The sequence below is a fragment of the Malaclemys terrapin genome, chromosome 5, assembly GCF_027887155.1.
Source record: "Malaclemys terrapin pileata isolate rMalTer1 chromosome 5, rMalTer1.hap1, whole genome shotgun sequence".
NCBI classification, from domain to species: domain Eukaryota; kingdom Metazoa; phylum Chordata; order Testudines; family Emydidae; genus Malaclemys; species Malaclemys terrapin.
The window spans coordinates 125577944-125595313 of NC_071509.1; the positions used below are offsets into that span (position 1 = coordinate 125577944).

Genomic DNA, 17370 nt, shown 5'->3' on the forward strand with positions numbered 1-17370 from the left:
GTTCCCAGCTCTCACATTAGCGTACTAAACAACCCTCAGTCTGAGTCCACAATAGCATTATAGTTGTAGTGCAATTATCTCAGGAAAATTTCACAGCAAACTTTAAAATGACCTATCAAAATCGGGTTGGGTGCCAATATAATTTGGGCACTAAACTCTTTGTACTTTAGTGGGCTCTGTGATCTCTCTCTATGTTAACAGCTTATGGTTGGTTTTAAATATGAGTAATAAGCTTTGTAAAGAACACATTCATTTTCATTACATTGTCATTTATAATTTTTATTTTCCTCTTAGCAAACATGCATCAAGCATTTCTACAAAATATTTCTCAATGTACTTTTGGAAGCAGCTTAAGCAGGACTATACATTAATTGCTTTAATAATGATTAACTACAATTTAAGCCCATTCTAACACAAACACTGCAAAGTTCAAATGCTTTCAAACTATTGCAAGCAGACATATTTCATATATACCAGGAGACTACCTTTTTTGCTTGGAATCCAATTCAGTACTCCTTGTACAAGAAAAATCTCCCATTGACTTCAATGGAGGATTTTCTTGAACTAGAGCACAGTATGTTTAATGAGCAAAAAACAAACTAATATGCACCTTTGTCACACTTGTGCTGATTTCAGAAGCATAATTTCTTAAACTTTTCCAAACAATATTGATTTAACTTTAATTCTCAAACCTGTCACTCTTGGCTTTTCTTGTTACCATTGTATGCTTCTAATTAATGTAGCCAGGTGGTTACTTTAGTTTGATTACAACTCCTTCCCCACTTTAATATGAGCTCTGCATCTTATTACTATCAGATGACATTTGCTTTCCCTAATGTACATAGTTTTAGAAAAATTACAGAACTGCTATTGCTGCATTACATGAAAAATTCTAATGTACATTTAGCTGACATAGCATCAGCTGCTGTTTAAACTGGGCTTAGCTAATGGACTTTTAATGTCAGTGGGGTTATGTGCAGTTACTGGCTATTAGCAGGAATGGACCCTTTCTATAAAAATCACTTTTCCTCAAGTGTGTTGTTTGAACATTCCTTTCTCTGATTTAGTGACTGTCACCGAATGCAAAACAAACCCAAGGATGCTGGAATCTGCTGTTATCTTTAAAACCAATTTATTAACCTTAGCCCAGCCTCAGCCAGCAAAATACATTTTCTACGTTTGTACTGCTGGTGGTGAAACTTTTGTCTTTGAAAACCAAATCCTGCTTGCCTTACTTAAGCAACTAAGTTTCATGGAAGTCTGTGAGGCTAGGTGGATGAGTAAAGAGAACAGGATTTGTTCCAAATGTTGTATCAAATGCTTTTCTAAGTGAGAAATCTTTTTAATAAAAAGCAAATATTCATAGACAAAGCTCATCAGCAAGATGTAGCAAATGACTAGTCCATGCAGTGTCACTCAGTCATTTTAATTCAGTTTTCATCCTGTGATTTCTTATAAATGCAAATGTAAGACTTTCCCTTGGAGACTACAAGCCACAGAAATATTTATGAAGAAAGTCAATAAATTAACACTGCTTTTTGCAGTTGAAAGGTTTCATCCAGTAAATATATTCAATACACAAAATAAATGTAAGAGAAAATAAGATCTATAGGGAAATATTGTAGGGCAGGGAATGGACAGATACTAGCAAAGCAAAATAGTTATTGTCTTTTACAGTGCACATGCAAAGTGTTTGTCATTCTGCATGATAGTCAGGGCTGGCTCTAGGTTTTTTGCTGCCTCAAGCAAAAAAATTTTTGGCTGCTCCCCACCCCAGCCCTGGACTCTCCCCCCCTCAACTGCACTCTCCTGCTACCCCAGCCCTGGGCCACTGGTAACTTGCTCCCAGGGCGGGTCATTCAGCAGGAATTTTGGATGTGCACAGAACACAGACAGGATTGGTTCCCATATGGCTACAGAACTGCAGTAAAGTGGAACAATTTTCAGCTTGTGTGACTGAAGGATATCTGGATGCATGTTATAATACTGTCCTCCATAAATGAGGAAAAGTTGAGATGCCTTATTATTCTTTTGTTCCATTCTTTGTTTCTATGGGGAATTTGCCAATGCACTATCACTGTCTTCCTTTTAAACAAATAAAACTTAAAAAAAAAAAAAGCAATGGCTGTTGAAAATTGCAATTCCAGTCCTAATAACCATTAGGAAGCATTTCTTGCTCAATTTATTCTACTTTTTCCTACAGCAAGTTACAGTGGATCAGTATATTTGATTTGGGAGAAATGAAGTAACAGCTGCCCAAATTGAGCTTGAGCACTCCTGAATTTTGAGGTGTTCAAATCTGGAAGGCAGGTGCTAGATTCCCTCTCTGAATATTAGCTAAATCTGGAAAAGAAAAGTCAATTTCTGCTTCCATGGCTCAGAAGTGGAAATCCTTCTACATGCCTGGTACTGTATCTAAAGCTGCCCAGGTCCAGAGCCTCCTTTCCCTTACTTTTCATTTTAAATTCTAGTGGGATCCATGTACCTCCCTTGCTAGGTTTCAGATAGAGAGATGCACTGTCCATTTAGTCCACCCAATTCTTTCTTTGGGGGAGAGCCCAGGGCTGGGGCGGCAGAAGGTGCAGGTGGGGGCCAGAGCTGGGGCAACAGGGGGGTGTGGGCGGGGGAGAGTCCAGGGCTGGGGCAACACAGGGATGCGGGGGGTACCCAGGGTTGGGGCCGGGGGCAGCAAAAAAACCTAGAGCTGGCTCTGTCCCTACCATTCACAGCAAGCTGCAGGTTTCAGTTCCATACTCCTTCCCCCTCCCTTTCCTGTTACTAGGGGCCAAGGGAATGCTGGGAAATGCAGTTCTTTCCCTGCCCCAGGGCTGGCTCTATAGGCAGGGAGCTAACCAAGGCCCCCTGTTGGTTCTCAGCTCCCATGCTGGATTTTTGCGCCCCTGCAAATGTGCCGCCCCAAGCAACTGCTTGCTTTGCTGATGCCTAGAGCCATCCCTGATGATAGTGAATGGTCTTATAGAGGATAATAGCCCTCTATTGATATGAGCTACTGGGGGTTTTCTTTTAGCTCAAATTGTAGAGGCTTATGCTTTTAATGCTGAAGGTCTAGGGTTCAAAGACTGCTGATTGCTCAGGCAGGAAGTCATTACACCATTTATATGTAATATATATTTATGTGGATATGTACATATAGTCAACCAGTTTCTGTTGTCTAATATTAGGGTGAGGGTGACGAGACAGAAAGTGTGAAAAATCAGGACAGAGGGTGGGGGGTAATAGGCACCTATGTAAGAAAAAGCCCCAAATATCTGGACTGTCCCTATAAAATCGGGATATCTGGTCAGTCTAATTAGGGTGCCAATCTGGTGTCATTCCATAGACATGAAAGGAGATGCTGAGTCACTGGCAGTGGAATTTAGCCAATAGTTTTTAATGTAAAACAATGAAATTAATCTTTTAACAGCTAACGAGCCACTTCCCTATGAACCAGAGGCAGAGAGAGAGGCACAAAATCATTCAACTTATTGGGTGAAATACTACCCAGTACAGAGGGCCAGCCCAAGTCCTATATACCACTTCAGCCTCCCTTTTGCCCTATTTGGAAGATTTAAGTGCTGCATATGCTTTGTGTTGATGCTCTGCACGAGGGTGAATTGTACTAATTAAGAAAACCAAAATATATGCAACAAGTATCTTACAGCAAATACGATTATATCCATAAAGGTTACAATATGAGCAGGGGTGTTTAGGACTCAGTGAAAGGTCTGCCTTTCAAAGCCTTTCACCAGCTTTGAGACGTCTTGTTCTATATGTCATAGACTCAAGCTATAAGAGCAAGTGTCTCTCTGAGTCTCCATTTTTTCCCCTGGGGGGGGTCCCATTCCACTGAGGGCAGGATGCTCTGTGAAACCTTGTTCAAACCCAGGAAAAGAGAACAAAATACGGAGTTGCAAAGCCCCACGTCGCTCAAGAGCCACAGGGTTAAGAGGTACTGTTGCAAGCTCTTGTAACAAATAAGCCTCCACATTCATCTAATGTATTTATCAATGCATGTTGAGACAACAGAGCCACAACATGGACAAAATCCTGCAGTCCTACTACAATGACGCATAGCACCATTTACTTCAATGGCTCTTTTGCTTGAGTAGCAATCAAGGATATGAGCAGCTCGTTGCATAATACAGTTTTTTTGCCTCTCTGTACAAACTAAATATCATGACCAAGATGCCAATGTACAGTATCATTACTGCATAGATAATGCCAGATCATCAGCTGATGTAAATTGGCATTGAAGTCAATGGAGCTACAGCAGTTTTCACCAGATGAAGATCTGGCATAATACCCCCGAGGAAAAAGTACCAAACCCTTCTTTGCTAAACACTGGCTGTCACAGGGTAGGGAAAGTAACTTAACTGGCATCCCACTGACCTTCAGCTACTGGCTTACCTTTCAGCACGCTGATCCCAGTTCATTTAATTAAGAAAACAGAGCAAATAGTATCCTAATTCCATTTCAGTTCAGCAGTGAGGAACACAAGGACAGCTATGGAGCTCAGTTTTAGTTGAACTAGAGGCTGAAGAAGTTACTCTAGCCTTCAGAAGCTGGTGAAGAGGCAGAAAGCAGCAGTCTGGAGCCATGTTTAGGATGACTACATGAAATAAGTTTATCAGAAGAATGATGGCTTGGAACAAACTAGTGCACAAATTTGTCCAAAAAACTCAGTGTGAGGGTCACTAGCTATCCAGGCAAGTTCTGAGTCAACAGAATAAGGTATAGAGACTATTGCATGAATGGAAGATCACATTCTTCTCCATTTAACACATCCCTATCACATATGTGGGCAGAGAGGTAGGTCTGAACTGAAGTGATGGAGGTTTATAGAGCAACACGAAGACGTAGTCTCTAAGCTAACAGAAGAAGGGTTCCTTCTTCCAGCTGTAATGAAATACTAGTATTAAAGGGGACTGGGAGAGTTTTATTGCCATGGTTCCCAAATCATGAGACACCAAGAATGGTACTGGCAACTTGCCTGAGGGTCAGACCTCATTCCATGTCCATTTACATATATTTTAATTACTCTACAAACACATGATATATACATGCACCTGAATCTTCTTTAACAGATTAATAGAAATAGCTTGTTTGAGTTAACTGGCAATAAAAACCTGTAGGTAATCAATTTTGCCCTCACCCTGGAATACAATAAAGAGGCACTGTGGGCTTCATAATAGCACTCATCTAAATATATGTGACCCTCAGAATTCACTTTGGACACCTTTGTGGCAATGTGATTTGCTTAAGTTGTGGTGACTTATTGCTATTCCTGGTAGCTAATTATTTATAAAATTGCAGTAATAAGGCTGACACAGAAAATCACTATTAATGTTGTTAAGAGGGGAGAGAAGAATGTGTCTGTACCAATTTAGAGCACAACTGGCAAAAGTGTAAGTTAAATTTACAAAGAAAAAGTAGGCTAATTCAGACTGAGACCATGGGCATGATTAAATTCTCACTTACACTGGGGTAAAGTAGGAGTAATTCCACTGTAGTAAGTGTAATTACAATAGTCTAACTGAGAACAGAATAAGGCCCATTTGCTATATTGGCATTTCTGTGTCCTAATTATTTGTTCCTCAGATTTTGTATGACTGAACTGCAATTAACCTCATTCAGTGGTACCACATTATTTTCTTTCAAACTGTAAACTTTCCAACAGAAACATATATGTTGGGACTGGGCAAAGATAAACAATGCATTTTAAAACTAATAAATAAATGAAACACTTCATAAGAGTGCAATTAGTCATCTACCCACAATCATTTCAGCAAATTTATTGTAGAGCTATTCTTCTCTAAGAATCTTTGTACTAAGTATGTTCCCAGAGTGTCCACTATTCATTTCCGTACATGAAATGTACCAGATGCAAGCAAAGAAACATGGTTGGGACTATTAGTTTTAACAAGTTTCCAAACTAGCTTGAGATAGAGTCAGTTTCCTCTGAAGGATCTCAGAATGGTCAGTTGCATGTTCCCTGGTATATATAACTGATGGAATTCAAGATTTCTCTAACAATTACATCTAGCAGCCAGGAGATCAACAAAAACTCAAGCTTTCCTTTTCTCAAAGGATACACAGTTAATCCATATAGCTTAACATTTCAACCTTTCAGTCAGTATGAGACTAAGCAATAAAGCTACTTTGCTTCATGGAAATGGCTGAAAGGAGATTGGTAGATACCAGATAATAAGCAAATACTCAGCTGTTGCCAGGTCAGTTGAACTTACCAAGCTCCTCAGCACTACACTTGATTGTTACCTCAACAAGAGAAAAAGATGCTGATTTAATTGCCTAGGCAACCTCAATGTTTATGACTTGTACAGGTCTTTATGAGTGTAAACTGACTGATGAAAATGCAGAAAACAGTCAGATAAAATGTTAGTGCATCGAAAGTAAAGATGAAGGGTGTGATTCTAATTTCACTTACACTGGTGTTTCCACCAAAGTAATTCTATTGGACCAGATTCTGATCTGTGCAAATTCTGAGTAACTCCATTGACTTCAGTGGAGTTACACTGATGTACGTGAAATAAGAATCAGGCACAGTTTTTAGGCAGTCATATTAATTAGTAAGTACCCATTTCTGAGTTCTGAAATACTGTTTTTTCCTTAGGCTTTAATACTTACATTTTTTCTAGATACCACCAGTGCATTCAAATAAGCCATAAATGAGCAAGGATAATTTCAAATTTCATGAAGTAATCTAATATCCATCAAGGTAGCATTCCTTTAGTGCAATCTGTTTTATAAATTGTCAGACAATTTGTGTGGAGCAATGAGCACAATCTTCAGCATCCAAGAATCCTGAGTTCTAATCTTGGTTCTGCTAAAAAATCATTGTGTGGCTTTGAGCAAATCCTCTTACATTTCTCCCTCTGTGTTTCCATCTGCAAGAATTGGAACAATTATAGCCAGAGCAGGAGATTCTGAGGATTAAATAGTTAATGTACACTAGGTGAGTTCCCATCCCATGCTACAACCACGCAAAGGTGGGTAAAACTTCCCTAAAAAGGAATTAAAGGTTCCTCCAGTGTGGGATATGTGCAACTGATGTAGAGCAGACAGCCGTCTGTGCACCACCCATTTTGTCATGGCTGTGTAGGGGACATGCCGGGCAGGAGCAAACATGGCCAGAACACTGTTGTGTTCCAGTGTTCCCTGCTGCTGTAATGGTCCACAGGTGGCTATTACAAACTGGTGCAAGTTTGGGTAGCCATGAGACTGCTCTAACTTGCACCAGGGGCCAAACTGCCAGCTATGAGTACCTCTACAGAAAGGGTTGCAACCCATGGCAGCAACTCTCAGAGCCTGGGTCAACAGATTCATAGTTGCAGGGCTTGTGCTACAGTGCTAAAGATAGCTGTGTAGGTGTTTGGGCTCAGGCTCTGATGCCTAGGGAGGGGGGTGGGCTTCAGAGCCCAAGCTGCAGCTTGAGCTGCAATGCCTAAATAGCTATTTTTAGCACCACAACACACCACAACTTTGGTTAGAGTTTTTGGTTCTTCAATCAGAACAACAACAACAATAGAAGTCAGAAAGGACATTTCCAAGGGAAAAGCCCCCAATTGGAAAAAAACATTTGAATTAAAAATTTCAGTCAGCTCTGATTTTTAGATAATGGTGTGACAACGTATAAAAGGAGCTCCTTCAATGCCGGTGTATAATGAGTTACAAGGATTGCCCACGTTTTCTGCTTATAAAATGGGTTATTTGGGGTGGGGCTATACAAGCTTCAGAAGCAGTGACTACCTGGGGGGGAGGTTCTGTGCTCTCACCTCCTAGCTTGCTGAAAGCTGGAAAGGCCTCTGGTGGTTGTTACCAAGTGTTCTGAGTTGCTTTGCTCTTGTTTCTCAATCTTTTTTGTATTAACAGAGCCAGCCCTGAGGAAAGGGAGTTGAACTGAGCTAGAGTTTGGGGTTTTATTTTATTTCCCTCGAATAGTGTATCTGCCTGTCAGCTTACAATCAGCCACGTTACATTACTTAAATCTCATTGCCTGTGGATTCCTGTATGATGACAAGATTAAAAAAAAAATGCAAGTGGCATTGTGCAAAATGACTATGTTTAATTAAGAAAGGGTGAAGTCTTATTAAACCTTCAGGATTTCACCCACTGCTTATAAATATTGAAAATGGAACCCCAGTTAAATTTGGCAGAGGGAAATGTGATATTTACAATACCAGTAGATCACTGAAAGAATAGTGTTATTATTGGTTTGACACATTCCAGCATACATTTATTTTCATTTTCAATGTATTTTTATTTAAAACTTTCAAAACGCTGATTTCAAATTATGCAAATTAAGTCATTGTTTGGATGAAATTTGCATCCCAAGGGCTTAATGTCATTTCCTTAAGATTGCCTGTTGGATAGACAATATTATGATGGAATGCTCTAAAGATGTCTGGTCTTGAGACTGGACTCTGCGGAGCACATGCACTAAATCACAACATCACTGTTCTTCTCCAGTGCTTGAAAGCTGTTGGCAGTGATCTATGCCTTCGTAAAACACTATTCTGTGGCTGTGTTGGTGGTGGTTGTAGTAGACTGGAAAAACCCTGCCTGTCTCTTTTATTCCTTGCATTTGATCCCTGACTTACACTTTAAAAGCTTATACTGTTTCATCACTGCAAGTAGACTCTGAAGGCAAAAATGGCTAATGAAAATGACAGGCAAGGTAATTACTGTTTTATCAGTACTGATGCCAAGATTGCTGCCTGCTAAACTTGAACACCTCCACTGGGTGGCTAATAATGTGTACACTTGACAAACTAAAACATTTCTCTCTCAATTCCAAAAATAAAAATAAAAAATAAATATACCCCCTGTTCTTTACTGACAGTCATACACTTACACTGAAACATATTACACCCTAATGAAAGAGCACTCAGGCTTTAATTAACCTTTATTTTAGAGAAGAATGTGCTCAAATGTCATGAATAGAAAACATTTTTTGTAATTAAAAGAGCTATCTATGATTTTGAACAATTGATTCCTTACATTCGGTTAAATCCTTCTGGTCTGACTTACACCAGCCGCCCGATGAACTTTCTGAGTAAAGCAAGCAGGATTTGGCCTGTTGCAAAGAAACAAACCACTTTTTACAGTAATTAAAAAATCTTTTTCTGGCAGGCCACAAAAGCACTGTTTGTACCATTTTCCAAAAGGATAATTGGACCTGATTCTTCAAAAATTTCATTAAGTTCATTTGAATTCCGGAAAGATAACAAAATGAATTAAACTTCAGGAAACAAACATGTTATACATTATAAAATGGGCTAGTGCTAATTAGATGACTGTGTTGCTATGCTGAATGAAATTTCCCCATTTAGGTTCATTTTTCAAACCAAAGATTTGCCCAGAAGTTCACACATGCACAAATGGCCTTATCAAGTCTGGTAAGAAAGCCTCCTCTAACGTTCTAAGCTCTCTGAACTCCTCCTGACTTCAGAGGGAATTGGGGGTTCTCTGCACCTCATACGATTGAGCCAAAAAAGCCTGCTGCTCACAACATCAGTCTTTTACTAATGTACAAGTGTTGGCATAGTCACGTGAAAATGCCTTTTAAATATAAATATAATACACATTTCCTTCTTTTTTGGTCTGCAGGCCAGCTATGGAACTGATTTGCCTACATTTTGAAACATAGCTTTACTCCTGCTTTCAAGAATACTGTCTTTTAAAATTAAATTAAAAAAATAATTTTAATATGTTGAATGCTGTTTTCTTTTAGAGTTTTCATGTCACATACTAAGTTTTTCCCAGAATACGGTGAAGAGACAAAGTTTTGAAACTGTGATTTTAAAAAATCCATGTTACCAATGATTCACATACAACTAAACACAAGAGAAGTGTGACTGCTGATCATCAGGATGATTAAATAAACCCATGTATTTTGGTTATATAGGCAACCAAATTATAAGGAGGGATACCAATACTATGGAAAGACATCAGAAATGGTGCTGTACTCAATGTTTATACTTTTCATAAGTTTTGTAGTGTGGTGCTAGTGACTGAATACTTATAAACAAAAGGCCAGATTCTGCATCCCTTATTCCCAAATGAGAAGTGCCTGACTTCACAGCTGGCCCCATTGATTTTACTGTGATTTGACTAAATTGCCACTCACTCAGCAAGTAGCTTTAATGGGCTATTTTGATTTCAATGAGGCTACTTGCAGTACTAAAATCTGAATAAGGGATAGCAAAATCTTGCCCAAAATGATTAATGTCATTGAAACCTGCAAGGGCACATGACTTTAAAATAAATTAATTTTCACAGTGAAATACTACTCGGCACTTTCTTTACTCATACAAATACTGTTACATCAACACTATCAAATAAAAATGGTCCACTGATGCATCAAGATAATTAAGTCCCCGCCCCCCCCCCCCCCCCGCAACACACACACATACTCCTTTTGCAACAAGATGCATTTAGGTATTTAATTAAAAAGTGCATCCCAAAAGGTTAGTATATTCACATGTTATATTTCACTTTTTCCGCACCAAGCATTTTCAGACTGCTGCTGTTGCTAATAAAGAATACTCTGAATTAGGACAAATATCTGCCCTTATGGCTCTTTTATGGTTTTCTTTTTAAATTATCACTTTAATTTAATTAGGTTTTGGGGGTTAAGATTAACAACATTTTCTCTCTCTCTCTCTTTGTATATTTTCGTTTGTTTGGGTTTTGTTTTGTTTTGTTTGTTTTTGTTAAGGAACAATCAAAACAAAACCTATCTAACATGCATCACCTTTGCCTTTCATTTTGCCCAGCGCTCACACCATCATTACTAGCCCAAAAATATGTCTGTAACATCCTCATCACTGTGGTATCTGAGTGCCTTACAAGAAATGATAGCAGCTGCAGTATAACTTCTGAAAAACTTTAATGTGAATTCAATGGCAGACATTGGTAAGTGCAAAGGCAGATTTCCATCAGTTTATTCACACAGAACAGATATATAGAAATAACAAACACTCTTACTGGAGATGAGCCTGAGTTGATTAATTCAGATCTGGGTTGAGATTTGGACATCCCCTATCTCAAAATTTGGGGTTGGTCAAATTCTTGTCCTGGGCATTGTCCAAAATCTTACTCTGGTTTGGCCCACTACAGAGATGGGCCCCAATCTTGAATATCAGATCATGGTTTGTGTCTGGTTTGCTAAGCCTCTTGATCCTCAAAAGTTCAGGGGTATTTTGATTTGGGGGTTCTGGTGTATATTACCATTTAACTAAAACACTGTGGGCTTTTCATATGATTTCATGACAACTGAAGAAAAATATTTCTATGGCTCCAGATAAAATAAAAAGCTAGTAAAGTCTAAAGTGTATGTCCTTCTGTTGCTGGTTAGTAGCTCTGTTGAATGGCATATATACTGACATTCTGAGACACAGAGATATCCATCTCTAGAGAGAGGGGAAAAATCCACCAATTACTCAATTAGTGGATTTATTTTCCAGGAGGCACTGGAAAGAGAAGGAGAGAGAGGGCTCCAAAAATGCCCAAGGCATCCTTACCCTACTTCAAAAGATGAAGGGAGTGGAGGGGGGAGGACAAAAGTACTTGATAGTTATGAAGAAATAGTATTAGAACCAAGTAAAATTAAAACAATGCCCTCACTCTTTCCTTCAGTCAAAAGACAAACAGTGCTACATACTAAAGAAGGGGGAAAATGGGGGCAGAATTCTTTTAGAAAATAGCATCAATCGGGTCTGGATTTTGCAAAACCAAAACCAGCAGTGATTTGGAGCCAAGTCCTCCAAAGATCAGAAGACTATGTGTGCTTCAGAGAAAGGGATTCCAATTTGGCTATTTTCTATTGCTGGTCACACAAACAGTTCAAAGCAATATAGATGCAAAGTATGAGTATTCATGGGTGGAGGGGAATGGACAAATTAGACAAGGACTTTGGATTGCAGGTTGAATAAAAATCAACCGATAATATTTTTTTCTAAAGAATTAAATAAAGTGGAGGGAAATCTTACCCAACCCTGTATGGAAAGAAAACTTCATAACAAGGCTGCAGTTAAATTGTAGCACCCTTTGTTACACAGCACCATTACAAAATGGAATATGACATATATAGAGATCACCAAAGCAATATACCGGATCTCAAGATCCCCAAACTCTGGGAAAGATCACAAATCCAGATCTGCATCCAAATTTTATATCTAGTTCTAACAAACAAGAAATGGAAAGAGAAATCTGAAAAACCCCAAACCAATGTATCCTAGCCACATTCTCTGGATTCTTCCACTCTGGCAAATAATAAACTTTCTATCACAAACAACAGAAAGAGTTGCCAGTGATCTCTCCCCTTTCTCTCACTGCATGATCACAGCTATATTATGTGTCGGGTTCCATATTTACTAGTCTCTTTGTAGTTTACATTGATAGCTTCCTCGGGTCTAGTGGACTGATCCTCCCCTTACCTACTCTGGTGTGTGCGAGGAATCAGGCCCAATGTGTTTTCTGTTTGTTACGCATTGTTTTGTTACAAAGAGTAAATGTAAGAAGTAACAAAAATGAAACCAGGTTTAGTAATATGTTAGTGACAAACTGAAATTGCAAGGAGCTCTCTATGTCTATGAGAAGTGATGTTAGAGAGATCTGAACTCTTGGGTTTCTCCTCCACTCGCTCATCCCATCTGTCATGTGAATTACAGTTCTCCTGATTGCTTAGTAGTTGAATACCTTTCTACCCATTGTCCAATTTCTTCCAAAAGGATCCTTTTTCCTCATGACCCCTATCTACAACTATATTCATTGTTACATACTCTCTAATATATAGGTTTACATACACACAGTACTATTAACACCTCTATGTACATAACATGTAACTTGCCCTGGCTCAGACTTGAACCAGTGATACAAAATGATGGGACAAACAAACACGGAAGAAATGCAACATGATGCTCCAAAAATTTTATTTCATTCACATTTTCTGTAACCTCTTTTTCATGATCAAGTTTCTGATGTACCTTACTTATGCTGGCTAAAACCAGGTCTCAGTAAAATGAGGTAAATCTGAGAATAGAATAAGAGATCCCTTGTATTGACAGGAAATTGATCAGAATAGCCACACAGAGAAACATAATATACAACACATATATCTTCACTCAGTCCTAAACAAGAAAGCTCTCAGATCTGTGACAATCAGCCAGCAGCACCAGAGTCCTCTGGAACCCAGAGCCATCAGCAGGACTTTGGTATAGTACCGTCAAAAAGGTCATAAATGAGTGTGCTTTTAATCACAGGGTCATTATACAGGGGGAGATCTGCAGAGTCCTCTCAAGTACCTCCCCATTGAGATCATTTTAAAAAGAATTCCTTCACGTACAGTATGCCAACACTCCCCAATAAAATCTACGTCCCTAAAACATATTATTGCTTGGCTGTGACAAAAATATATCAACTTCTAATATTTCTTTTTCTACTTGGTAACCATGCAAACAGCTCTTTCAAATGCTTTAATGAACCTGATCTTCATTATGTACAGTACACTGCCACACAGATGCAACCAAGTCCCACCATCTATTGACCACGTTGTCACACAAGCAACCCATTTCCATTCCTTCCATTACTGGAATGAGAGGGAGTTGGAGAGGAGGAAGGGACAAGCAAAGTTTTATGTGCAATCAGAGTATGAGAGAGAAATAGTATTGTACAGACATTATCTGTAGTGCGATAGCCAGGTCTAGTGACATACAGATTCAGTGCTCTTTGTGGTGTACTCAAGAAGTAGCTAAACATTCACTGTGAAGGGTTGGAAGTAATGATAGTTTTGAAAGGGGGCATTTTACAGTCTATATTATTATACAGGCTATAATAAAAACACAGTTGCAGATTTATTCACAGAAAACTGAACAAACAAAATAAAAAAGAATTACATTACACTCTACACATTTTAACTCCCTTTGGGCATATTATATTTTGGGCAGGGAAGAACAGGATAAAAGGAAGATCTGCTTCTTCTCAGCACAGAGAAGAAAGGATCAACTCCCCCGTCTCCTCAGCCTATCAGAGATTTACAGAAATGGCTAAAGGAATATACAAAGAAACACTATCAACACTTCCAATTTGCCATTCATGATGCCCAGTCCATGCTCCCCACCTTTCCAGTATTAATCAGCTTATCTTCCTGTTTGACTGTCTCTATTGAACTTGCTTTGTTCATTGATCTCTTTTCTTTATTTTGACATGGTAAGACCTAGGCCGAGTTCTGCTCTCAAATTTCCTATCACCGCCCTTTTAACATGATGTGTCTTTATCTGGTGCCTTCATTAACTCATTCGTCCTAGTCAGGTTCAGAGGGTCTCTTTCCAGCATACCCAATCAAACAGATGTTAGAGCAGCAAGCAGACGCTTACGAAAAAAACACCACCGCAGCACCAACACACAGACATACACCTTTCTCCTGACTGTGCCTGGTTTTAACATCCGCAAGTTCCCACTGAAGTTCTTTTCTCTCCTTAAGCTTTTGGTTCTGCAGTCCAAAGAAACTGATGCAAACAGCTCAAAGGGCATGCTGAGTTTCAGTGTGAAATGGAAGTGTGGGCAAAGGCACAGGGCAGCAGAGCCTTCCTTACAGAGGTGGAGGGTTATTTTATTTGTTTAAACGAACTTGTCAGGTCGATGACCCAGGAAATGACTATGATTAAACAAATCACAATACCTGTTTACCCGAGCTACCCATCAGAGACACTAGCTGAGGCAATACATACATCACACACCGGTCACTCAAAGGGAAGGCACAAGAGGTAAAGGACCGTGGCAAGGAGGTGCGAGTGCCCAAGTTGATATGGGAAGTCAGACCAGCTCCGGGATGCCCTCCCCAGGTGTCTGCCCCGGGAGTCAGCGGCCACTGCTACCCGGCCCACCGCTCCCTTTTGCCACCGATGACAGCCTACCACCCAGGATTGCGGAGCCCAGATGCCCCCTTATTGGAGACTCATCTTGGGTCAGTCTCCTTCTCCATCTTTCCAAGATCCGGCAAAGCGATTTCAGCAAGAGAAGGAGGAGAGAGGGATGCGATCAGACCAGAACCTCCCCAGCTCCAGCAGGACTTCAGACTTTTCGGCTCCACCAATATACACTCACACGAAAAGCTGCAGGGCTCCACTACAAGTGGATCCCAGCCTCCCCTTCTCTCTGCTCCCGGAGGGGGAGAATCCGAGCGTCCATACAGCCAATTCCTCCGACCCCCTTGCTGTTCAAGTTACTCTGCAGCATGGGCAGGGAGGGTGCATGTGTGCAGAGGAATGTATTACACACACACACACACACACACACACACGAATCATCACAAACATGCAATATGTGCCTAAATACACACAGATGCAGAGAACACGCATATTAGAACAGCCCCCCTCCCCCCTCCCAAAGCTCCCCTGGTCATTTCAGTTAGTTGGATGCATTGCAAGAAAGAGAGAGAATTTCCGTCTTCTCTGTCCCTTTTTGTATAGATCTGCAAATCTCGATAGATAGATAGATAGATAGATAGATAGATAGATAGATAGATAGATAGATAGATAGATAGATGGGGAAGTGGGAATCCAGGTGCAGTCACTACCCCAGGAGAAGTTGAGGGAGGAGAGGCTGGGTGGCTAGCCGAGCCCCTCCCGAGTGGCTTACCTTGCGCTGCGGAGCCCGTGCTGCTGGCACTCAGGATAGCCAGGGCAGGCAACACGAACGTTTGCAGTAAGTATCCCAGTCCCAGTCCGCATCGGGCAGCCGTGCTTTCCAGACCTTTCCCCATGGCTGGTCAGAGAAGCAAGCAAAGGAAAAAAAAAACACCACCACCAGCAGCAGTCCTCGGGAAGAAGCAAGCCCCGCACGCCACTTTCTTCGGGCAAGGGGGGGAGGAAGGGAAGGCGAGGGGAGCAGCTTTTCGAGAGCCCCTTCCTTCTTCAAGTGGCTGCTTCTCCTGCCACTCGTCCAGTCTGGGGAGCCCAAAGGCTGCCACCAACGTGCCCCGAGTCTGCGCTGCTTTCACAGCCCCCCTGGCTTTGCCACCGCACCCAGGCACAGGAGGAGAGGTGAGGAGCGGAGCCCTTTTCTCCCCCCCGGTCTGCTCAAGGTTGCGCGGAGGAGGTCAGGTGCCCAGGCTGCTGCTGCTAGGTGAAGAGGACTGGTCATTTCATAGTCTTGAGAACAAGTCTGCGGGAGCTGGGTCTTGCAGAGGAGGAAGAAGCGGCAGCAGCATCCTAACTCCGGCTGGGGGCGCGTGGATTTGCATATGCGACAGAGAGCGCGCGCAAACTAGCGCCGGGAGAGCTGCGCGCACACCTAGCCCCGTGCATGGGGGAGCCAGGGACAGAGCGCGTTTGCCCCTCTCTCCCTCCTTTGAATGGTATACAGGAGAGCGCAGCCCTGGCTAAGGCACATTGCTCCATCCAATGGAGCTCAGCCTTCCCAGAGACACCGGCAAAACCTGCGCTGGATTCCCGGACTGGACGTGGCCCGCTATTGCCCCTCCTGCCCGCCCAGGCGGAGGGAGAAGGGCTCTTTCGCCAGCCCGCCTGATGAAAACTGCAGAAAAAGAGCCAGGAGACACCATTGAGGGGGAGAGGCTCCCTCACCCCCCCCCCTACAGATCCCACCCATCCATCTGGGGGATGCAGCAAGGAGAACCCCTGCCTGCCAGGGACCGATTGGTCTGTCTGTCTCTCATGCACCCCCTCACCCTGCTAGCCAGGTACCATAAACATCATGAAGTGAAACATGGTTCTGCCTCCAGCCAGGGCACCCCCAGCCTGAAATCCCACAATCAGTTTCCGTTTTATTACAAGAATTGTGCACATGCACCACAGCGTGCTTCGCTGTATCACCGGTGCAGCTTAGGGGTTTCCTTGCAACAGAGGAATGTCCTGAGCACCCGCTGTCCGATGCTGGTCAATCAAGAGCTATGGGGCTTGCACACTGACGCGTCCGTTCAGGAGCTCCACAGTACAGGGCAGAGACACCGGCCCCCGTCTCAAAGGCAGGGGCAGACTCACAAAATGTAAGGAGGAGGCGGCCTCATACAGGTGACTGGGCCACCTACCCCCACCAGGTGACAAGAGAAAAGTTATGAGGGAGCCGAGAGCCGGACCGGGAAGGCTGTTGAGCGTAGCTGAGCTCTAGGGAAGGGGTCAGATTTGTCACCTCCTTGGGAATTTTGGATCATCCCCCAAACAGATCTGGCTCCCACCCACCCCTCCCACTTGGCAAGGGGATGACGTCCCCAGGCGAAGGGGCAGCCGCTCCCCTCTCTCTACAGCGAATCTTCTTTTCCATCCCAGGATGTGGGCTGGGAGATTGGCCTCTCTCCTCCCTCCCCACCCGAGCATAAAGATGAGCTCC

At 41.9% G+C, this 17370-nt stretch overlaps 1 protein-coding gene across 2 annotated transcripts in view; it reads right to left on the minus strand.

Annotated features, from left to right (window-relative positions):
• Positions 1-16353, minus strand: part of UNC5C (unc-5 netrin receptor C) — a 368853-nt gene extending 352500 nt beyond the window's left edge. For both annotated transcript variants that reach the window (XM_054030966.1, XM_054030965.1), the window contains exon 1: positions 15661-16353. In XM_054030966.1, coding sequence (XP_053886941.1) covers positions 15661-15784 — 124 coding nt within the window. In that variant the 5' untranslated portion in view covers positions 15785-16353. The remainder of the gene's footprint in view (positions 1-15660) is intronic.
• Between the last annotated feature and the right edge of the window lie 1017 nt (positions 16354-17370).